Source organism: Gopherus evgoodei, chromosome 8 (assembly GCF_007399415.2).
Source record: "Gopherus evgoodei ecotype Sinaloan lineage chromosome 8, rGopEvg1_v1.p, whole genome shotgun sequence".
In the NCBI taxonomy this organism is placed as follows: Eukaryota; Metazoa; Chordata; order Testudines; family Testudinidae; genus Gopherus; species Gopherus evgoodei.
Genome location: NC_044329.1, coordinates 2,279,171 through 2,304,171, shown reverse-complemented (window position 1 = coordinate 2,304,171; position 25,001 = coordinate 2,279,171). Strand labels below are relative to the sequence as shown.

Genomic DNA, 25,001 nt, shown 5'->3' with positions numbered 1-25,001 from the left:
TGAGAGGAAAGTTGTGTTTTATAATACTGATCAGTACTATTAGGATCCTATGCCGGGCCCATCCACAACCCTTACACTTCCAATAACTTAAGATTGGTTGCAGAGAAGCATTTGTCTAAATACGTGCATCAACAGTGAAACCCCTGGAACTGTACAATTGTGGACTTTCTTTTGGGAGAGGTCAGGCTATCACGGAAAACAAGGATGAAGGAGAGTTAGACGCATCTGCCACTGAGCACTATACTGATTAAGAAAAAATTTAAAAAAAAGTGACAAATCAGTGAAAGTTTCTTCCTATTTTTCACTGAATTCTACTTAATTACTAAGCCAATGAGTCACAATGACCAAAGCAGCTTACGGTAACTGTTACCATCACGCACTAAGGGGACAGGGCAGTGCATTAAAAACGGAAGATACTGAAGCCGGCTCTTCTTGCTGATATTTTCAACTCTCAGGTCAGAGTCCAGGTCAAGGTATTTGCTGTGGGAACCAGTAGTCCAGCAGCACTGTGAGAAGCAAGTATCAGGGGGTAACCATGTTAGTCTGGATCCACAAAACCAACATTATTTAGTGGCTGCATCTGTAACTTTCACTCCATGCATCTGAAAAAGTGGGTTTTTTACCCACAAAAGCTTATGCCCAAATAAATCTGTTAGTCTTTAAGGTGCCACCGGACTCCTTGTTGTTTTTGTGGGAAGCAGCATGCCTGGTCTGGGGGGCAGAGAGAACAGAACATACCATTTTGTAGCTGCTTCTCAAAGCTAAGGCATTGGTGGCAATGACAGGTTTTAACAACTAGAATTGTCTTTGGCTAGAAGGGCACTATTCCATATGCACAGCACATGTGGAAGAGAGTATCAGATCTACGGAGCTCAGAGGAAAATGCAGCCAGTCTGCATGCACGTATCATTCAGGTAGCACCTTCTGCTAAGAATCACATCACCAAATGTAAAAATCTTCAAATGTAATTTATTAAGACATTCAGCTATGTCTGTTCGTCTACATCCAAATTTATTACTAAAAATAAAATCATATCACATTTCACGTTAAGAATACAATTTTGAAAAAAACACTTCAGAGCCAAGCCTACTGTATAAATAAGTGACTAGTTTCTTTTCATATCAAAATTCACATAAAAAAGTTCTTCCCCCCCCCCCATCCCTAGTTCTATCTGAAGCCATGATGAATGTAAAAATTTAAGTATGGACACATGCGTGTCAAAGAATAAAGGTGCAAATCCTATTAACAGCTTTAAAAGTGGCATTTGCGGCGTTTGATCATACACATTTCTGTACTCATTCCCAAAAGTGCAAATATTGCCAGAGTTTAACACTGTTTTAATTCAGCTGCAAGAATTCAACATTACACAGGATCAAACAGTTTTGCAAGGCCTCTGTCTGTGCCCTAAAACTCATCCCACTCTCCTGCACTTTGCAGTGGAGGCCAAAGTGTTCATTAGAGCTTCAGGTTACTTCACATGGCCCATACTGTGCATAATATGTTAACAAAAGTTTCATATACATCAAAATATTGAAGACTCCGTCATAAAAGTCAAGAGTCACTATAGATTACATGAATGTAAATGTAATTGCCCCACCAAAAATGCCCAAAGCACACACGCAATGTATTAAGAGTGCTTCCATCTTCCAATACAATAAATGCTGTTCTCTCTTTGATTTTGGCTTCAGTGCTGTACAAAATTTTGTCAGTAATCATGGCTGCGCTCCAGTCAATGCAGAAAAACAGGCCAAAGCATTCTAACCTCTCACTGGTACCTTGGGACATGGTTCAGTTTGGTGGGTCCTCCCTACCCCAAACACAAGCTAGTGGGTCTGTCTCTGTTGCACCTCACACCCCCTACTTCTCTGCCTTCCCCTTTATCCACCCCCTGAAAATACTGTGTCCATTTCATGTGTTACCAGTTTCTCCCTCCCTTGCAATTCAGAGGCAGTTTCTGAAGTCATTTCTGTTGAATCTCCTTGGAATTGCCTCTAGCAGACAGCCCACAAAATCAGCGTGGGATATTATAAATACATTTTGACCAGCATTAATTGCTAAACTTTTTCACAACTGTGGAAGGGTAAGTTGTCTCTGCTGAGCCAGGCATGGGTCTCTGACATGGATCTGTTCCTACATCATCTTTTTCCACTTCAAAACTGGATAGAAAGTCTTGGGTCATGAGTGAGAACCTCCTCCTGGCCTCCAATCAGTTCCTCCACAATAATCTCCCTCTGGCTGTCCTCAAAAGGGCAAGTGTCACAATCCAGACTCTGAGAATCATTCTTGGTGTCATGAGAGTGCTCCTGGTGATCAGGCCCTTCAGCCACCTGTCCATTACTGTCACTAGGGCTCTCTTTTAGATTTCTCTCCTCCTGGTGTTCAACACCAAGATGTTCAGTTGCTTCTTGATGAACAGTATTTTGCTCTGCTCCAGGATTTGGCTGTGGAGCTGGCTCTGGTCCCAGCCCTGGTGGCTGCGAGGGGTTTTTAAGTTGACAGTGGCACAAAGGACAGGTCTCTTGCACATACAGCCATTTCTTAAGACAACCAGAATGAAAAAAATGGCTGCATGGTGTGATCACAGCAGATTTCATATCCTGAAAATAATAAAAATCAAGATGTCACACAACAGCTAAACACCCTGTCCACCCATGACTACCCTCTATCCTCCATGTGATCTCAAATTTACCCTGTGAGATAGAAATTCTAAGGCAAGATGTGTAATGATTTTTCCACATACACACAAGCTTCCACATAACTTTCAACAGGCACAAGACCAGTAAGTTTCCAGAGGGAAAAAAGTGATAGAACTCAGGTACCCAGCCTCAAGAGGCTTAATGACAAAACACTTGCAACCCATGGAAGTTAGCCCCATACAGACTAAACGCGAGCCCAAAGGAATGATTATCTACATTCTTTGTGGAAGTAATTGTAGGGTATGGGTTACACAGTACTAGGTGGAAAGACAAACCCAATGGTATAAGTCACCCGTAGTCCACTTGTAACCACTGTGGTGTGAGAGCAGCAGAGTAGAAATGAAGTGCCTAGACTTCAGCCACAGAGGTCAGGGCAGGGATTTTTACTCAATGCAAAGTAAGCTTTTGCTTTAAATAAACATTTCAGATCACTGAAAGCAAGTTTGGAGCCAATCCAATCTTAATAAAATCATGTTGCATTCACCCTAGGGTTACTCTTTCCCTTCCATTCACAACAAACATTTCCCAGAGAGGAAAGCACACCTGTATTTTTTTTTTCTTTTTCCAAAAGCACAAGGTGTGGTAAAGATAGTACTGCCAGTGTTAACTTTTAATTTCCTTACATCTGTTGGCTTATGTTAACGCTTCGCCTTACAGTAATTACATTTCTTTTTCTTTTATAAACAATGTTTGAAATTAAGCAAGAGTGGGAATTAGCAATCCATGACATTGAATTGTTTCTATGAAACTGTACAAGACACTGGCTAGCGGAGTACCTACAATCTTACAGGAAGCGTAGGAGAAATCTCCCCATTGGAAAAAAAAAAAGTCAGTGTTTGGTTCTACTATTGAGACTAGCTTGGCCCAAACTCATTGGAAATGCTTAAGAATCTCAGATACTTTCTAGAGTACGACACTTGCTTCTGTCAAATCTTAAAAAAAAAAGCTAGTCTGGTCTATTTAAATTCCTTAATTTCCATGTTAGTTTGTTCTAGGTTTCCAGTGCAACAACGCTCCAACTCTGCACTAAGCCAAATTACATATAGCAGAACTTGATGGGGATTGCAACTGAAAGACAACCAGTCACTGCATTCGTTACAGCAGCGGAGACGAACTCCAGACCATCCACTCCCCTACAGTTCTACTACTTCAATTGCACACCTGGTAGCAGATGGCACAGATATCATTGTGTTGCTCCAGCTGCTCCTCTGTGGCAGTGGGCAGCGATTTGATCTTATTCACAGCATCCCTGCGGAGAAGAAAACTTTTCCACCCCAACTGGGCCCGGAGCCACACATTATAATAGGAATGGATGAAGATGATCATTGAGCCCATCACAGTCCATTCTCCGAAGATAGTCTCCGAGACGCCGTATGCCACGACGCAGAGAGCCACCAGGAATTCCAGCAGCCGGTAGGTGCCGTTTACATAGTAAATTACATCGTCCATATTTTCTACTGGCTCTTTTCTGAACTCCTCAACCATAAACAAAACGTAAATGAAAAGCGTTCCAAGCACCTGAAAACAGATAGAATGACAGTTTTAGAATTCAGGTCCCGAGGGTAAGTAGAGTTCTGTACACAAGGTGCTTCCCTCACCTGGAAGCATATAAGCGCCACATCAGCCACATACCTGCTTAACTTCAAGTAGAAACTAAATCCTTCCCTACTCAGCAAAGCATGAAGCTTGTGCTTAAATACCAGGGAAAGCCATGCCTAAGTGCTTCGCTGAATCCAGGCTGTAGTTAGGGCTTGTCCACACAACAAACACATACTACAGGGGTGTGATTTCTAACGCGCACAGGCATATCAGTGTGAACACTCTTTGAAACAGCACTACATTAACGTGCACTAGGGAATTTTTAGGGTCGACATGGGCCAGTTAGCGTGGAACACGTTGGTGCACTTTAGAAATCACATTTCTCTTGTGCACAGTGTGGACAAACCCTTAGAGATATGGATAGTGACTAGGTGAGCACATACAAAAAGCCATTTAATGACAAGCGTCCAAGAATTTTTTTTTAAATAGCGAATTAAAAAAATGAAAAATGAGGCTACATGCCCCCACACCCCTGCACAGGAAAGTGCATGTTTTGGACACCAACATATTTTCAGCTCGCCTCTGGAAGTCTCCTAAAACGATGCGATCTATGTGCAGTTTAGAAGCTTCTTATTGTAACCAACATGCCCTTGCAATCCTACAGCATTATCTACAATAAATATTTTAGTTCCCTGTGTTCTCAGCCCAGCACTAGAGTACTCTAGCCACAGGCAGAGAGATAAATCAAAGATTTTACATCCCAGCTTCTGCACTCTAATACTTCCCCCAGCACTGTTCTGGTCATAGCCCCTTACCTTAGGGAGAAAACTAAATAAATGACTAGCATGAGGCTAGTGTGCCTTACCTGGAGGGAGGTTAGAATACTGCTAGAGATAATGATCAGCAGCCAGAAATCCATGTGGAAAAACTGACAAATCATGTAGGCCATGTATGCTGGGAACACTAGCAGGAACAAGCAGAGGCTGACTGCCCGGAAATGCTTCCACAGGCTCCTGCAGGAACAATGCAATGGTTGCGATTCAGACAACTGGCATCCTCTCACCGAGAGAACAGTGGCTTCTGTATCTGCTGAAGGCTTTTACATTAAGAACAGGAATTCTTAATTTCCTCAAGTACAGTCTAATTTGCAGCACAGACACATTTATTCTGATGGAAGTTCAGTTCTTTCTGCCCTGTGCCCTTCTCAGCACAAAGTGGAAAGGCTGCATCCTCAGTGAGACAAAGGCAAAAATTCAAGACTACAAGTAAGTTACATAGGCACGGCCACAGCAGATCAGATCAGTGGTTAAACTAATTGTCTCCTGTCTCTGACAGAGGCTGATACCAGATGCTTCAGATGAAAACCCAGGAAATCCCATTAGAACAATTATGGAATAATCTGCTCCAGGCAGTCATGCTCTGAAGCACAAAGGTTTGGAAAGTTATTTTAAATGCTATCTGGTATACCTGCAGAAGTTCCCCCATAAAAACATCTCATACTTTGACTCTTAGTAGACTCTTTGCTAGCCTCTATAACCACCTGTGGAACACTCTGCCACATGATGCCTGTACACTGTGTAAAAGTATTTCCTTTTATCTGGTTTAAATCTGTTGCCTTTCAGTATTAACGAATGTCACTTTGCTCTTAAGAAAAACAATGAATTGTATTTATTTAGATTTTAAAAAATAACGACATCTATTCCCAGGCTCTAGTTATTTTAACATAATTTATCATGCAATAAGTACAATTAAGTTAAACCTCAGCAGCACTGAAATTGGTTCCATAGAAACTCAAACAGCCCAGCAATCAACTCCTCTGTGATCAATGAAGCATACCCTCAGCCTTCTCCAAAGACTCTTCCAAACAGGTGTCTTTTGTGGTATGCCCCAAAAGTCACCAAATTCAGGCTATTTCAGACCAAAGGGGAGCAAGTTCCTGAGCCTCAGAGCAAAAGCCCTGCCAGCTGTCCCCTCCCTTTTATAACACACAGGGGTCTACAAAATAATGACGATCTATCGTGTCCCCATTTACTAATCTCTCCCCTACACAGTCTTAGTCTTAGTCTTTTCACTCACAACCCGTTTGGAAATCTTTCCAAAGTCTCTAATCATTACTTGCTATGCTACTAGGCAGCTCTCTTTGATGTATTTTTACACACATTTAGTTCCAGAAACAAGATACGCTGAAACTGACGAACGACACCAGAAGGGAAGAAAGGAGAGAGGAAAACTACCCTAATCTGACCTCAGCTAAGAGTTAGAAGAAAAAAATTCTAAAATTAACTGAATTTTGTAAATACCTGTTTGTCATTTTGGGGGCTGGGGGGAGGAAGGCTTCCCCACCTCACTTGTTCGGCACTCTCTACAAATTCAGCTTTGGAGCTGGCGAACAGTTAGTTGCTGGTAGCAGTAAACTGTATCTGTTTGAGAACCAGATACTCATCTCCTGGCTCTACTCCCGTTTCCTTTTGTTAGCATATTTAGAGTTAACATGCCACAGAGATTGCGCTGACCGCAAGCAACCTCTAAGCCGAACAGACTCACTGGATATAAATAAACCTCCTCTTTTATTTATAACGCTTATTGGTTACTTAAGGGGAAGAGAGACATGCAATTAACATAGGAAATGTGGTTTCATGCCAGAACACCAAAGACAAATAAAGCTCCTCAAAGAAACACAAAGAAATCAAAGATAACAGGAAAAAAACCCAGCAGATCAAAACATCCACAACACTCCATTCTTCCACTCCTAGGGTTCTGTCCATAGACACCTCCCATTCCAGGCCTACAACCTGTGTGCCCCAAAGCCTGAGGTTCCTGAAGTTAATCTATGGACTATTATTACTTACTAGAATTTTTCTCCCTCCATGATTCTATTAAATAACTGGCTGTTTCCATGAATCCTGAACTGTGGTTTTGTTTAGCCAAGAGCAGGGCTCGGTGTCCCACATTTGGGGGTGATGACTTTCCTTGCGTCATGTAATACCTACAGAGCTCGGTGCCAGTGGCTGCAAAGCAACATGATCCTGTGCAGACTGTACGACAGGCTCATGGATGATTCTTCATTAGGACCATGTGACCCATGTCACTTTTCCTCAGCAGAAGGAATCATGTTGCAAAGCATCTCTGTGCTGGTGTACATCACAGGGAGAGTGAGTGTGTGGGAGAAGGGAGGAATAAGGAGAAGGAGCAAAGAAATTAGAACAGTCTGTATAACTAACCTTTTTATTCTTTAGTCTACAAGAATGTGGACCACCACAACTTACCTTTTGGTAGCCCCCAAGGCCATCAAGCCATACGTTAGTGTGCTCACCTCTACAAAAAGATAGTTTTAAATAGCTTTCAGTTTAGAAAGTGCATCTCTTACTTGTCCCGTGAAGCGCCCAGTGCCAGAACAATGGGATCCGCAATCTCCAGCATGGACTGAAGGATGGACGCTACCACAATGAAGAGAATAATACTAAGCAGGAATGCCCGATGGACAACTTGAAGCTCGATTAAACCAGTCTGCACTGCCAAGATCAGGAGAGTAACTCCTTCTGTCATCCCCCTTTGGGTTGGTGTTTTGAAGAGAAAGTGAAAAGAAAATGCAGAGCATTAATTATTTTGCTTCATCTTAAAATAAAAAAGTCTGGCATGTATGAAATCAACAGTATTTGTCATAGTCCTTGGTTTTTGATTCTATCTTAAGATTTCGTTCTGCCTTGTATGACCTCAGGACATTAAAATCGATATTTCTTAAAAAAAAATACTGCTTATGCTTCCTTGTAGCTTGTAGAGGCTTTGCTGACCGTTATTCTTTAATGCATGCAGTGGTGGTGGAGCCATGTTGGTCCCAGGATGTGAGAGAGACATGGTGGGGGAGGGGATATCTTATTGGTGAGAGACAAGCTTCAGGTCTGGGCCTGAAGAAGAACTCTGTGTAAGATATTCTCTCACCTGCCTTGTCTCACTTTTTCTTCAATGACATCCCTGTCTGGAGTCCTACCACTTGGGTACATCTTGAAAGCAGTGAATTCAGCTTATATACACAGAACAACCTCCAATGTCGCTCACGGAAACTCTAGAATAAAGAGTCCCCTGAATGCCCCACTTGCACGCTTTTGTTTTGAAGATGAAAGTGAATTTAACATTTCTAAGGTGGAGACAATGACAATACTATCTTGAGGCAGTTATAGCACAGCGTGGACTACACTACGCATGACTGTTTTCCCCTCCTGTGCCATTCCTGGGCAGCCTCACTTTATACTCACTGCAGTTCCCATGTACTCACCTCAGAACCCAAAGTACAAACAAGTCCTTCACTTGTGGCTTGAAGCAGCATTTGAACTCCTGGCAAAAGCTAACACACTAACCCACAGTGCCACAACTAAACTCCCAATTTTATGTCAGACAGTTGTGACAAGCACAAGAGAAACAAGTTGCCTATATTCTTTGGCAGTTTCCCACAGTAACTTTTAGCTGACCAGTGTAAATCTTCCACAAAAGATTAGTTTGATTTCACATGTAGTTACATTGGGGGGACGGGGGGGAGAATGAACCAGGAAGTTAAAATATAGCTAGGTAAGCATTTAGTTTTTCTAAACATTTGAAGATTCCTTCAGTCACTCATCCCAGTGAAGACACTGTACAGAATCTAAAATCCCAAGGAGAAGCAGTTCTGTAATACATACAGCGCATGACTGTCATTCTAAGATTCATGGTAGACATTTCCATCTCAAGCCCTTTAAAATAGTGTATTTGGACTAATAAATAAGAAGCCTGTCCTAATTCCTATGCATTCTAAGGAGTTTGTAGTGGGTTAAAAGTAACTTTCAGTTCAACAAATGCCAACCTCAGTTCTACGTAGTTCTAAATATGTGTCAGGCACTTACCTGTTCATAGCCGGGTCATTCATGAATGCTCGGTAGCCCTGCAAGTAAAACTTGCAGAGAGTCAAAACTCCCAAAGCAACAAAGGAGACTGTGAACACCAACCCCAGGAGTGAATATGGAGTGCTGCAACATTCCGCAATGCTAGGGGGAAAACACAGTTTAATTTATAAAAAAAGATTTCTTCAATTAAGAGTCTGAGCTGGTTTGAAATTACATCTGGATTGGCTTAAAAACATAACATGAATGAGAAGCCCCACAAGTACATGCACGTTCTTCTACAACAAAATTACATGAGAGCACAGTCCACTATTTTCTCCTCGGACATCAAAGGTCAAAGATTCACAGTTACTCAGTCTCAAATGCATAATTCTGTCTATCAGCTGATAAGCAAGCCCAGGTGGTTCTCCATTGCTCAGATTGTACTTCATGACAGCCCCACATGGTGGTGCTAACAAAGAAGAGCACTCATTCTCAGGCATGGAAATGTGATGCATTCAATTCACTTAATGACATTTCAATCCAATTACCACAAGGAGATGCAAAGTTACAGTAGATCGATTTGATTGATTAGTTCTCACCCACAGCAATACTGCCAGGATGCCAGTCACTATATATCGCTCATGTAAACTGTTATTAAAATGGCTAACAAACTGCAAAGTTTTTCATACTTCTGGTCTGAAAAGTGATCTGAGATCTTTAATGTTCAATACTACTGCTGACCCACAAAAGAGATCTAGTATAAACTTCAAATAAACTACACCAAAAAGACATGCTGTCTTTAAACAATTATCTGAGCGAGAACACAGGATGCTCTCGCTTTCAGGCCTACTTCTCCTTTCAAGGTTGCAGCTGAGGATTCACAAGAGCTGGGTGCAGCCAAGTTTGAGGAATCAAAGCTGTTTCAGCTCACTCATCCTGGGGCCAGTTTTCTGTAGTCCTGGCCCAGCGCAGTCGAGAGCAGTCTCCGTGTTTCTCTAGAGTACAGCTGCCTTTAATGGGAATCACACTGCTAGAGATCAGCAGAATGCAGTGTGCTCTGGCTATACCTCCTCCCATCTCCAAAGTCAGCAGAGCTGGAAAGCAGTGGGGTGGAGCTGCTCTAAGCTTGTGTTCTCTAATGCCAGGGAATCCTCAGCTACTCAACTCAGGGCCACGTTCTGGCACCTTTGGTTACAACAGCAATCCTGGTTCCTTCAGGACATCAGGCTGTTCCCAGAGAAATTATTAGGATGCCACATTACAGCATTCTAATTAATTCACTGCTGGGTCAAGCAGAAGCAAAGTACTCCAAGAAAGAACTCATGTCAGAAACACTAAATGGAACAAAGGTAACGATAAACAGATGCACTGGTACTCTGAGTCCATTTTTAAAGTTTTATATGGCACCAGAGAGGTAACGCAACAAATGAAGATCATTTCTTTTTAAAGTATCTGTTAAATAACAGCTCACGTTTTATTACAGATCATTCTGCTTATTCTTCAGCAATCCAATATTTTAAGTTAAAATATCCCTCCTCCCCGATTTGACAGGGCATGAAAGCGTTTTGTAGCTGAATAGGCTGCCCACTAGAAGCGTCTTAACTTCCTGGCTATGCCTCTGCGCATGAATGGTAGCTGTCTTTGGAAGAAACCCAAAGCAGAACATTTGGAAGAGTGTCACTCATCATACAATCAAGGGGTACTCCTGATAACTCAGCAAATCCTCCCTATCCTCTAGTGAGAGTGATACAAGCCCTTTCGGAAGATAGAGAAAAAACACAGTCTGTAATGGAACATTGGCTTCTAAGAACACTCACCATCACCAGAACCCCCAGCAAAGAAGGGCACGTCTACAGTACCAAAACAATAAGCATAATACGTGTGCACAAGAGACAGATTTGTCTAACTGGTTGGAAAAGAAGAGTTATGCCAGATGATCGTGGCACAATGATTCTCTAGTGACTCCTCAAAGTCCCCAGTATGTTGCTCTGGTGTGACTGTAAATAGGAAAGAACTGGCCAAAAAAGGTGTAGGTCTCTGTAAGGGATGATTATCTTCCAGGAACTGTGCTTGGGCTGGTGTCTGTCGCTCTCAGTATTGGTCATGTACCATGTTTACTATTAAGGGCACCTGCTATGCAAGGTATTTTTGAATAACTTCAGGGTTTTTTCCCCCCCGCAGTTGTCAGGAATGAGGGAATGATAGTTAAGGAGAAGTCTGATCCAGCATAGCTGAGCCTCCAGGTAGGCTCCATAATCAAGAACTTTCAACCCCTCTAGCAAGTAGGCTACCACTCTTCCTAACGAAGTTTAAGTGGAGATAATTTACCATGCGAAGGACTCAGAGAAGCTTAAAAATCTCAAAGGACTGACTGAAGAGCTTTCAGATTTATCCTCATGTGCCCAAAGGTGTGAGCTTGTAACTGTTCTGAAGGTTTGAATTCTTGCCATCTTAAAAAAAAAATACAATGAAGGCTGTGTATTGTTATTGTTTGTTGTGCATTTGTGGAAGCTTAACATTGCTATTAAATGAACTCTGATTGCTCTTGCTTGAATTCTGGAGTTGTACAGCTCCAGGAAATAATTCATTACTTCTAATAATGGGCACATGTGCACAGACTGCTCTTTTCTGGCAGAGAAACATTTTTCCATTGTACTAATTAGACTGCAGTACAGTGAAGTCTTCTAGCTGACTAGAGAATCTTTATTAGCTTGTCTAACAAAACGATATTTAAACTTCTTCTCCTAAACAGTTAAGCTGTCAGAGATAAAACCTGCTACTGGAGTTTTTTTTCTTCAGAAGAGAAATGAGTGCTACTGTTGCATTTTCTTACCATGGCAAAGCAATGCATCTTTGGCCCCCACAACACTAGTAAAAAAGTCTCCTGGTTGTGTGTGTTGCTCCTGGGCAGGTAAAAGATGACAGCAATTGCCAAAAACCCACCAAGAAGGATGCCTTGAGGAAACAGGTCCCCAAAGCATGATGAAACTGAGTCTACGAGAAAAAGGCTGGTGCTTTCATGTTTTGGGCTGCACAGAGGAAGTCTAGCAAGTAATATTTTCAAGATGGCATCTTGTTTAACTCTCACTTATTATGAAGATACAGATTTATTCTGATACTGGGCAGGCAGCTTCTACCTGATGTACATGGATTGATACATGATTATTCACACTCTTGCCCCTCAATTCTATGGTACAATTCCAGAATCTAACACACTAGAACTGGAAGTGGTTTAGATTGCACCAGGTAAACCTGTGTTTTAACTTGAAATAATTTCAGTAAGTGGAATACTGATGGTTCATGCCTGCAGAGACCGGCAGTGGTTAAGAGTGATATTTGCACTGATTATGTCAATCTGGCAGTAGAGATCTTTCCTTTTGGAGATCTTGTGCATGTAGCAATAGCCACAATATTTGCCAAATGCATGAGGTGTGTTAGAAAATCAAAGTTCCCCTGCTGTGCCATGTGCTACAAGCCTCTGCTCTTTGCCTGTGACCAGAGTATGCACATTATTAAGCAAAGAGGGGAGCTCTGAGCCTAAATGACACAGTGATGAGGGAGATATTGGGTCTTCTCTGCAAGGAGGAGCCATTTCATCATCCCCAGATTCTTTAACTTCCTGGTGTCAAGGGACTCTCCAATTTCTGCCCCTAGTAACAAGAGTCAAATTTTCCAGTTCTTCACAAACAGCAAAAAACCTGTCGTCTACCCTGCAATTTCTTCAACTCAGTCACAGAAATTAGTGATGGAAGAGACCTGTTAGGACAGGCAGGCCACATCCCTGGCAACTGCTACACTACAGTTAGGTAAAGTCAATATTAAAACTTCAGTGGAGGTGTAAAATAAAGTTGGGCGGGGGGAGGGAGGGTTAACTGAAAACGAATCACCTCTGTTAATGCCGAATAATGCCATCAGTACTGTGTTGCATTACATTTTAGAATGTAATGCGCTCAAACCCTTGGTGTTTCTCTGTTCATTTTAAGTTGACACTGAACTCAGAGGGTTGAGTACTGTGATGGACACAGGGCCATGTGTGAAAGGGACAGGAATGTTCCAGAACCTTGATCCTGAGGCTGTGGTGTCAAACAGGTTATTCTAAAAACAAACCTTTAGAGAGAGTTAGGAGATGCTGGCAATGTATCAACTTCTTTGTGTGGTTTAGTAGAAAGACAAGAAGGTCCCAAATGCACTAAGAGAGTGAAGGGAATGACTGGGGAGTCATAATCTAGTAAGGGAATGACAGGAGACAGAGTGTAATAGTTTTCCTATTCTTTCTCTAAATTTTGTAAAAAGATGAATGCCAAAAACAAGACAGAAGAGGTATGAAAAGTTCCCAAGCACCAAAGGCACTGAGAATGTCCCTCTGCCGATGAAATGGTCCATAAGAATGTGGGTTGCTAAATAAAGACACCCTTCAAAACAAAACAAACATCAGAAATAGTTTGTTAGAAAACCCAGTCCAATACCCTGAAAGCTAGATTCAAGAGCAATCCAACTGGGGAAGATAGTAGCATACTGGGATATTTAGGATCACCATCAGAAAGATAACCTAAGTCTCTCCTTCCTGAGGAAAATAAGTTTGGGTTTTTTTGGCTTTATTTCTGATTCTGCTGATGATATTGTGGATGAAATTCCCCATGGTCATTGCTCATTGCTATACTTTCAGTTATGGCATGGGTTCTGATGCACCCCAGAACGTGTTGCATACCACAGCTGAAAATAAAGCATCCAGGACCCAACAGACATCATCAATTCCTCAACACAATCCTACAGACAAGCACCAGAGGAGGAATGGGCTAGCTAGCCTCAGCTGATGATATCTGAGTTTGCCGATTCAAATCTTTGAAGCCCTGCCAAACTTCTGAACTGAAGCTGAGTGTACAGTGGTTTGCCCATCACTAAGTTATATTTTGTATTCACTGGGAGCTTTTCCCTAGTTCTGCTAATACCCCTTTGTCCTGAGCTGCTGTGAAGCAAAAGGCTTCACTGGACTAATATGCATGATGGCTTCGTGATACAGACAAATATTTACTGGGGACTAGAATAAGAGAGCTGATTTAAACCAGTCCTTTTGTAGAAGACAGTAGATTAGTTCAGGAATACAAACAATGCATGCACAGAAAACAGCTTATTATGGGCACTAGTTAATTACCTTGTCAGAAAGAGGAAGAGAAGCCTCTCTCTTGAGGCAGGCTGATCTCGTGTGCTGAAATAAGAGTAGATTTGAAGAGCAAATAAGACAAGCCAGAACACCATGAATAGAACGGGGACCACCAGCTGGTTCCATAGAGACATCCCCAAGGCCAGGAGACCATACACCTCCACTACCTGGGCAAGGCAAAGACAAGACCAGTTTGTTGTATTTGTTCACATCCTGCATGTTTACAGAGATAACAGAATAGAAAAAAAAACAAACATTCAATTCATTTGCAATTCAAACCAGGAGTGGATTCACATGGCACAAGCGGGTCAGTTACAAGGATTTTTTGACTTTGTATTTCTTTGACCTTTTGTTAAAGGCAGGTGCTAAGTGTCTCAGACACCTGTCAGAGCAGAGGCTAAATAGCTAAAAATTGGCACATTTGCAAATATGACTGTTACAGTCTGGACAGCAATTCCTTGCAAGTTTACGCTACTTCTCGTACACTGTTAATACTAGGTGACTATCGAAGAATTTTCAGAAAGCTGGAATTTCAGGTTGGAAGGCTAATCCCTTAAAAGTGACAGGAAAATTATCCATGGCTTTATTTTAAATCAAGTGTCTGTTTCTCACAGCCAAGACAAGAATCACACAATAGCTACAGAGTACCCACTAGGAAGTACATATTTTAAGAGATGAGAATTAGAGAAAAACTTGTACTTTACAAGCATGTAACTACTAGTATTTGACAGCGAAAGATTGAGTAGGCAAATCAGATTATTTGCAGATGTCTGTCAACCCTGGCAAACATTAGAACATACACCCCTACCCCGTTATAACGCCACCCGATATAAAACGAATTCGGATATAATATGGTAAAGCAGTGCCGGGCAGGGGCGTGCACGGCTACATGCTCTGGCGGATCAAATCAAGTTCGATATAATACAGTTTCACCTATAACACGGTAAGATTTTTTGGCTCCCGAGGACAGCATTATATCAAGGCAGAGGCGTATTACACTGAGGTCCTGGAAATGTAATTCTATCATAGCTGATTAACAAGCAGCCTACTAGTTTGGTGGCCAAAAGTAGCCCCTGCTCAGGCACTACAAAGGAGCAGCAATGGCCCTGCGGAAGATTCCTGTGGCACAGGGGCAGAATGGGACCAGCATAAGCAACCCTACACTGAGAGGGGGTTCACCTATAGTACTGAGCAACATAGGGGATTCTGGGAAGCTCTGTAACTTGTACGCAGCCCCTGCAGTTGCTCTAAACTTATACCAACCCCCAAAGTCCAGAATCCAGGATGTATAAGATGACAAGCTGCTTTTTCCCATCCTTCCCCTGGGCGTAGTCTCCTGAGCTGTTGGATTCAGAAGATTAAGCTAAAAATTGGTCCTGGGTGTTTTAATATCCCCCTTCCCCCAAGTTTTTCCACTGGTATTACAAACTACTGTTTGCAATACTACAGTTGCAAAGCCTCAGAAACAACTGTGAGGTCACAACTACCGGATTAAGTTATCACTGAATAATTCATGCTGAAGTCAGCAACTATCACAAGTGATGGTAAAGGATGATGAGTGCGTCACGTTAAAATCAGGTTAGGGGGCATTACTCCAATCTGGTATAAGCAGATTCATCTTCCTTGACCTTCAACGGAGTAGCATCTATTTACAACAGGTCTGAAATGGGGCCAATTTTTTTGCCCCGATTTTTGTTTCTGGAATAGGGAGTAGGCTCTAGATTTCCACAGAAGTGAGCTCCTTAAAAATAAAATTAAAAGGGTGAGTCTTGTTTTTTCCAGCTTTCAGTTAAACCAGATTATAATCAAAATATGCAGCCCAACATGACAACTGTCCCCATTTGCTGAGGTTGGCATAGGCAATTTGACTCAGAGGCACCTTCCAAGAAAAGATTACCAGCAGTATTAACATTTCTCCTAGTTCCAGCCAGTTCTCTCTTGCATATATTGCACACTACTATTCTCAGCTGTAGCTGCTTGTTATTCTAGCAGCATGTTGTTAATACCTTCTGAATTGTTCCATAGCCACACATGAGGAGTTATGCCCTTGATTTGCATAGTGAATTGATAGAAACATGGTGTGAGCAATGCTCCTTGAAGAGTTTGTACTAAAATAATTTTTCTCAAGGCCAACACAGTACTGCATTGACTAGTGTAAATAGATTTGAAAGATAAAGGGAGTCAATGAGGCAGCCCAAAAAAAATCACTTGCTTTCAAATCTTTACAGTGATTATAAAAAACCACCTTATTAGCGCACTTATAATGGCCGATAAAGTGGTAAGGAGAATAGACAAAACCAAACACTTGAGTAGCTTTTCCTTTGAACATGCATATGGCATTAAACAACCTCAAGACATTGAAGTATTCTTAACATAAGTGCCAAAGAAGAAAAGTGTTGACAATACATTTATGTCGTCACTGGACCTCAAGTGTTAGCTGTTGATCTAGCTTTAAAAAACAATTTGAGGTTTAAGATGGGTTTATTGGTAAGCTACAAAATAAAATATTGGATTTCAGGCTTTTTTGCACTACTTTATGACATACAGAAATGACCATTTTCCCAAAAATCCTGCTGCCTTATGCGGTTGATTTTGTATTACCACCACAGAAATGTTAAGAGTGTCAAGTCTGGTCTTCCCTAGTGTTGGGGGAAGATATCTCAGGTTTGCCATGTGAGTTTTCACACTTAAATGAAGAGCACTGAATCTTTGACAAAAACCTCTTTTCAACTAAATGTATTAGGCACTGAGATTAAACAGGTGTTAAGAAAAACAAAATTCCCCAAGTTTCAGATGGGCCTGGTCTGCAGTAGGGAATTTTACCAAAAAATTCCCCACCAGTGTTACTGCATTGTGGGACAGTGCTGGTAGGAGTCCTAGTGTAGAGTAGAGATCTGGCAAATGCTGGAGCTTTTACCACTGTGCCATTTTGACCTGCCCTAAGCAGAGTTAGGCAACAGGGCAGAGAGAACACCAGTGGCTGCAGGATGTTCATCCACACTAGTCCCACAATTTCTACCACATTTGGGACTCAGCTAGCGATAGCAACAACAGGATGTTTGTAGAATAAATGGTTAGCCTAGACAAAGCTGTAAAGATTTCGAGGGCGAGATCAGATCAGGATATTAAAGGGGAAAAAAGAAAATTCCTTTTCACAAAAAACTTTCAGGGCTTCTTTATATACAACACAGCAGTAAAAACACAGTGCAAGTTAATTTTAGGTTTTTTTCCTCCCCCTTTACAGGTTACTTTTAAAACACTGCCTGCTCAGCAAGGCGCCAAGCGAAAGCTTCTGGAACATGTTTAGAACCAGACATGTAATTCTGAAGTTTTCAGAGCAAGTCCGTGTAGGTCAGAGTGCCTTACACGCATGTGTGGCAGAACCCATTTTTAAAAACAGTGAGAGGACATGGATTGTTTTCATTGGAGAGGCAGCCTATCTTCATATTCTGCATACAACTGCAGTCTCAGTCAATTCTCCATTCGCTCATGATACAAGAAACTTCATTATTCCCAGTCATTTTGCATTTTGCTGGACCAACATATGCAACTTGGGACTTATATCTGGCAGAACTGGAGCACTCCATAGGGACTGGTGTTCATTCCTGTCTCTCTCTGCAGCCAAAGAGTATATTACCACCCATATTATCAAGCTACAAATGGAGTTTATAGCACAGCTGAGGTTTGTACACGGATGCTGGTTGAAAAATTTGACAAGAGTTACTCTGCCTGACAAAAGCCAGGAAATTCCTTTTTTAAAATTGTCTGAAAGCTTCCCCATGTTTCAGTCTGTTCTGATTTGCAGTAAGCCAATTTTGAAGTCTCTCTTTCAACTGACTTGCATAACTGACGTTAATGAAAGTCAAGTATCAGAGGGGTAGCCATGTTGGTCTGGATCTGCAAAAAGCATCAGAGTCCTGTGGCACCTTATAGACTAACAGATGTATTGGACCATAAGCTTTTGTGTGTCCCACGAAAGCTCATGCTCCAATACCTCTGTTAGTCTATAAGGTGCCACAGGACTCTTTGTTGCTTTTTGCTAGGAGTGAATTTCCAAACGGATGCTTATGGGTATACAAAGTTGCTAATGTATTTTAATATTCCAGAAGCATATGTTATTCATAGTTTATTCTTGGTTTCATGTTTTTTCTTGGATCTCATTTCCAGCTCAAGATAAGCTATACTTACAAATGGCCACTTTTCTACCCAGGGCATTATTATATACACCAGAATTACTGCAATTGTTTTTGTGGGTGCAATCTGCTTTCCAAGAGCAGCTCATTTCCGATTTAGCAACTATAACGTCCATTCTACCAAGGCCCTGGTTTTTATCCAGTAAAACCAGGGGTTGGACAAACTGGAAGTCAAGCAAGTCGCACAAGTTAAGTGATCAACCAGGATTAGAATCCAGGTCATTGCTCTAACTGCTAGTCCATGCCGTCGAGCAATGTACATTACATAAGTGGAAGAGGACATTGCTAAGACAAACACAGTATGGAATGATAGGAAAGCACAATTAACTCCCAAAAACTGAGCCATGGAAGACATTTTGCAATGATTACTTTTTCAGACCACAAAATATAAAGTAATATCACAATCAGCCAATGAACCTGTTAAGATCTGTGTATAGCCTACCTGGACAAGCTCTCGGTATGCAGATTTTGCAAGATTATATGGTACCAGAAGATTCGATGCCAGAAAATAGAGCACTTCCAAGCCAGTGAAAATCATGGCAAATTTGTTGATGACCACAATGGTTTCCAGAGGCACGAGGCAGAGTCGTGCCAGCAGAGGGAGCATGTGAGCAGAAAAGAGCCAGATCTGCTTGGTTTTCATGACGCAGGAGCACAGGGTGCATACCACCAGCTGACCTGAAAACGTGACAAATATTTTATAGCAAGCTGTTCTCCTCCTCCAGGAAACACACATCTTAATTTAGCTTTCCAGTGAAGCATCTAACAATATCCAGTACTACCATGATAGTTCTGCTAACTACAGCACACCTGTTATGAAACTGGATTTTCCTTTATCTTCGGAGGTTCACGCATGACATCACCCTCAGAGTGCATGCTGGATACCATCTCACCATGTGTCGCAACAAGAAGTTTTATCAGAGAAAAAGGCTGACACACTGAGTATGGCTTCTATCTGCTCGACGAAGGGAAGGACCTTGGAACAAGCCCTATGACCACTGGCAAATCATCCCTTCATCCCTCCCTTTAACCGTATGTACATATATGGGTGAAGCTGAGAGTTTCTGAAGCCCAGCCATGCTGCTATTTCTTTCTGAGATAGGAGGAAGAGAAGGAGTGGCTGGGGGTGCTATCCGGAGATCACTCTCCAGCCACTCAGTCTGATGGCAGAGCAGAGAGCAGTAGCTGACTGCCCAGCTCTGAAGGCAGCAACGCTGCCAGCAGCAGCACGGAAGTAAGAATGGCATGGTATGGCATCACCATCCTCACTTCTCCACTGCTGCTGGCAGTGGCACTGCCTTCAGAGCTGGGCAGCAGGAGAGCAGTGGCTGCTGGCCTGGTACCCAACTCTGAAGGCAGGCGTCACCCCCAGCAGAAGCACAGAAGTAAGAGTGGCATTGACTATTCATTGCTATGGGTAAAATGTGCACAGCAAGTCCCCACATCCCCCACTCCCAAAGCTCCTCTTGCACCTCCGAAATACATTCTGTGCTCCCCAGTTTGAGAACCTCTGATCTAGAAAATACTGAGTCCTGCCTCATTGCAGGGAACCAGCCTAGATGATCTACTGAGGTCCCTTCAAGTACACCATTCCTAGGATTCTATGGTTTGCACACACCTCTCAAGCAGACATGACAAACCTGCGAAAAAAGTTCAGAAATTGAGCTTGTTTTTGGCTTAATTGGCTTGTGAGTTGCTTGTTGGCTAGTAGCTTCTTTTTTTTGATTGGCTCTCGGCAAGCAGAGGCAAGGTGGGGGAGAGAGTCGGGGCGCACAACAGGCCCCACCGCAGTCCCAGACTGCACGTCGGGGGAATTAGCCACAGAGAGTTAGGGTTCTTAGAGATTGGCTTGTTTTGAAATGGGATTAGCTTGATTTTTGGTTTATTGTGAAAGTTGGGAAGCTAATTTACCATGTGAAAGTTGGCAACTGTGCTCTCAAGCTGCACTTTGTGCTAGACCCTCACAGTATATTTCTCAGGAACATAAATATCACATTTCCAGCAAGTAAACTTAGTATATTTGCCCTGTCATGATGCCTCCATTCCTTGATTATGGTTCTGAGAGAATGTTTTCCTTTAAGTAGATAAAGGAAACAATAAAGACCCCAAGTCCTTCCCTCATCATTTTTCTGCTCTCTGTCCATTCCCTGTAACCCACTCAGCCTCTGTTCCCAATACATAAATTTGTTAGCAAATAGGAGAAAAATCTTTGAGGGAGCCCTGGTTAAACTACTGGCAGCACATCACTGTGCATTAACAATTTTCTGTTACTCAGCTGCCTGTACAGTTGGATTTACTCCAGTTACCGTGACTCATAGTAACTAAGGCAACCCAGCTTTGTAGACAAAAGAATACCAAAACTAACACCAATACTTTTTTGGGTATAGGCATGACGCAATTATCTACAGTGAAATTTTGCCACAGCACCAATTTAGTACCCTTGGGCTTTGTCTACACTTGCACTTTTGTCAGTAAAACTTTTGTCAGTCAGGAGCGTTAAGTAACATCCCTTGACCAACATAAGTTTTACTGACAGAAGCGGCAGTGGGGACAGCACTATGTCGGTGGGAGAGTCTCCCACCAACATAGCTACCACTACTCGTTGGAGGTGAGTTAATTATGCCAACAGGAGAGAGGGGCTACATGGGAGACCTTACAGGAGCACAGTGCAGAGGTACAACTGTGCTGCTGTAAGGTCTGTAGTGTAGACATAGCCTTATACTCCTCTTATAAAGAATGTCACTGGATTTCTCATGATTTTGAAGGGCAGGACCACAGATCCATGTCTCATCTAACAGAAAGTAGTGCAATCACGTTCCTTTACTAATCAACATGCCAAACATGTAGCAAAATCAATGTTATGCTAACTCCCTGAGATTACCCAGCAGTCTCCTCTTCCACCTTTGGAATCTAAGCACTGACTGAAAGTTACTTACCGCAGAAGGGAGTTTGCATGTCACCAAATTAAATAAACGGAATACTTTATCTCAAGGCTCTGATCTGCTCTCTCAAATCAGTAGCATATCATTTGTCTACCCCTTCAGAGAGGATCTGAAAAGATCTCTGACAGGACTTCTGAAGAAGAGTTATTCCCCATTCCATGCTAGCAACAGCATGTTTGTTAGAGAGAGAGAGAGAGAGAGAGAGAGAGAGAGAGAGAACTTGGAAAACACACAGTCAGATCATCATGGGGAGGTGGTATTATGTGATAAAAACCACTGACATCATAAGGTAATGATATAATTAGTCAAAAGAAAGGCACTTGTTCTGAATGTCAAAACACAGAAGAACAGACTGTGCCAACAAACTGTTAATAACCCCCAACAAATCCACTTGCTCACTGGCATTCTGAAAGTTGGAAACCATGGGCCGAGTCAGCGCTTGTGTACTCAGTCTCCTGCAGAATTTAAGAGCTCTTCTTCAGGGAAGGAGAAAGCAGGGAAGGAGGACAGCTGTCTCCTGTGGAGTGCCTGAGCTCAGAGCACAAAACCATTTTCTGCTCCCAAGACTTCTGCACAGTTTTAGCAGCCTGAATCATCTAGCTCATGACCTAATGGAAGACTTGTTGTAAGCAAGCTGACACGGTAAACTTTTCCTCCAAATAATTTCTAAAATAGAACTGTCTTTGTTTTATTCCCTCCCTCCACCTCTCCACAAAAGGCTGATGCCGAAAAATTCTCCCTTTCTTCCACATTAAGCCATTACTGTTTTTTAACTGGGGTTACAATAAATACACACTATTGGGGTTACATCTTAAGAAGATTAATGTTGTGGGCAGCATAGTTTCCAAAGCCACTTAGCTTTGGAATTTTCTCAGCTAACATGCTGATGGGATGTCATGTTTATACAAGAGGCAACCCTCAAATGATACTGTTTGCAGCACTAAGGCATACATTAGCAATCTCAATCAGCAATGGTCAGCCTGAGCACCAGGCCTGCAGGAAGAAATGGCTGTTGAAAGCCCATTTACAAACACTGCAGACATGAGGACTACAGAAACTTCTATACATAAATAGATTTAAATGTAATTATAAATTTGATTAGATCATAAACTACTTTGGGGCAAGGACCAGTTTACAGGTTATAACCTATGCACAAAATAAAATGTAGGCATCCTGGAAGCCTTAACATTCTGTATAAAGCCAGTATCAGTTCCCATTACACATCTCATATACGGTTTTCCTTTTATAGCAGCTGCAAGTAGACAGCAAGCAGTTGAGTCTCCACAGTCAAAGTAGTAAACATAGTAAAAGCTGTTTTATCTGGCATGTTGGAGGTATGAGGGGTGCCAATAAGTGAAAAATGCTGGTTAACTAAGGACGGACGGACTTTAGGTGAGGGAGGGGGCTCCAGGATCTGGGGGTTCTCATCTCGGGTGGCTCCCCGCAAGCAGCAACCTTTCCTGGCTGCTCCTAGGTAGAAGTGGGGCAGGCAGCTCTGTGTGCTGCCTCCACCCCCCTACAGCTCCCATTGGCCATGGTCCCCAGCTAATGGAATCTGCAGAGCTAGCGCTCGGAGTGAGGCAGGGCAGGGTGCAGAGCTGCCTCCCGTGCTCTGCTTCGGAGCAGCCGAGACAGGTCACCACTTGTGGGGAGAGTGCCCCCTGGATCAGGTACCTGCCTCCACTTCCCAACCCTAAGCCCCATACGCCCACAAACTCCCTCCCAGAGCCTGCGCGCTGCACCCCCTCCCGTGCCCTAACCCCCTACTGGCCCCATGCCAACCAGACTATAAACCAGAATTTCAATGAAGATCAGAAATGCCGGTTTTACAGAGCTTTCCAGTTGGCAAAGTGCCTGATAAAACAACTTTTATTGTAGATGAAATCCTTAGACCTTAGCAAGAGGAATTGAAGAGGATCTGTCTTAAAAGATTTTTGACTTTCTATCATTCTATGAACACATGCTGTAAACATTCCTAAGTTCTCCCACTGAAATGTGGTAGGGCTTAGTGACCTTAACACTAAAACACGTTCTTTACTGGTCAAAAGTTCATCATGAGAAAACTTACACAGTGTTAGAAAAAGAGATCTTCATGTATGCAATTCACATCTGCTGTTTTGAGTAACATATCTGAGAAAGTAGTAGCAGGGTAGCCATGTTAGTCTGGATCTGTAAAAGCAGTAAAGAGTCCTGTGGCACCTTATAGAGTAACAGACATTTTGGAGCATGAGCTTTCGTGGGTGAATACCCCCCATGTACAGGCATCTGACGAAATGGGTATTCACCCACGAAAGCTCATGCTCCAAAACGTCTGTTTAGTCTATAAGGTGCCACAGGACTCTTTGCTATATTTGAGAAAAAATAGCTCACGAGCCATCAAGTCAAGCTCAGTTAACCTCTGCATTTCAGTCAAAACTAGAGAAATAATATTACTGGCACTCAGAATTTAAAATAGTTATTTGCACCTTTGCAGGCCCACCTCCACAAACTCCTGCATGGTAGAAGACATCTCAATCTCTAGGTATGTCAGCTTCCCTAGCTCTATATAATGGGAATAATGCTTGCCTAACCCACAGGGCTGTTGAGAACAAAATGTTTTTGTTCCACCCTTCTAAAGACAGAAGTATTGATTGTCCATACATGCTTGTTAATATTTGGAATTTCTACAGTGCCTTCCATGTGAGGAATTCAAACAGATTAGAATTACACTGTTGACTCTAAATCAGAGCCAGGGAGTCTGAAAGAGCTACTCTATCAGTGAGACTGGAAGGGAGGAGAGTTAATTTTAGGAAGTGAAACTGTAAGGGTGGCAACTACAGACATACAGGCTTGTATTAACTTAGTCTTGAAGGCAACACAGACCACAGCATTTTCCACTGTTTCATCCCTGCCTTTGGGCATTGAACCAAGGGACCCGTTGCCCCTAGATGAGATGCTCAGATCTTCCCCCAACATGTTCCGGGGAGTCAGAAACAAAAGTGAAAAAAAAACAAACCACATGTATTGTACCAGTACTCTCAGTAAATCAACTGTTTTAAATTGTTATTTCCTGGGCAAATTTTCAGCCACACTAATCTCCTGTATTGAAACAATTTAAAATCTATCTGTAGGTATACATAAAAAAAAACACTTTTGATAGAAGCCTCCAGTGATTGATTGACTGCTTTTGAAGCAACAAAAACATGCTAAGTCAGAAGCCACAGCACAGGTTAGCATGCCAAAATCTGTCTTTACAACAACTTAATAGGTTCATTTTGTTACATGAAAAGGCAAGTGAAACTAAAACTTTTACAATCTAATATTAAGGTAACCAGGCACAGTGAAGGTTTTAATTTATAAGCAAAGTTGCAACCCAAGGAAATGTGCTTATTAGTAAAGTTGTAGTAAATGAACCCCTGAAGATGGAATTACATCATCAGGCTGCATGGATCCAATCCTCTCAATGGAAAAAGTACATATTGTTGTTGTTGTTGTTTATTATTATTATTTAAAAACCTATAATACCAAGAGACATTCAGGCCCAAGAAATTAAAAAAAGGAGGTGCACGCAGAAGAGATCAGGAAGAGAATTAAGAAACAAGTAGTTATTCCTGCCATCCCTTAGACGTTTAAACTGC

At 42.2% G+C, this 25,001-nt stretch overlaps 1 protein-coding gene across 4 annotated transcripts in view; it reads right to left on the bottom strand.

Annotated features, from left to right (window-relative positions):
- Window positions 1-949: 949 nt before the first annotated feature.
- RNF145 (ring finger protein 145) overlaps window positions 950-25,001 on the bottom strand; it is a 60,314-nt gene continuing 36,262 nt past the window's right edge. For all 4 annotated transcript variants that reach the window (XM_030571973.1, XM_030571974.1, XM_030571976.1 and 1 more), the window contains 7 exons: window positions 18,885-19,120; window positions 14,241-14,416; window positions 9,110-9,250; window positions 7,603-7,785; window positions 5,101-5,248; window positions 3,858-4,214; window positions 950-2,597 (listed from right to left, as the gene is read on the bottom strand). In XM_030571973.1, coding sequence (XP_030427833.1) covers window positions 2,151-2,597; window positions 3,858-4,214; window positions 5,101-5,248; window positions 7,603-7,785; window positions 9,110-9,250; window positions 14,241-14,416; window positions 18,885-19,120 — 1,688 coding nt within the window. In that variant the 3' untranslated portion in view covers window positions 950-2,150. The remainder of the gene's footprint in view (window positions 2,598-3,857; window positions 4,215-5,100; window positions 5,249-7,602; window positions 7,786-9,109; window positions 9,251-14,240; window positions 14,417-18,884; window positions 19,121-25,001) is intronic.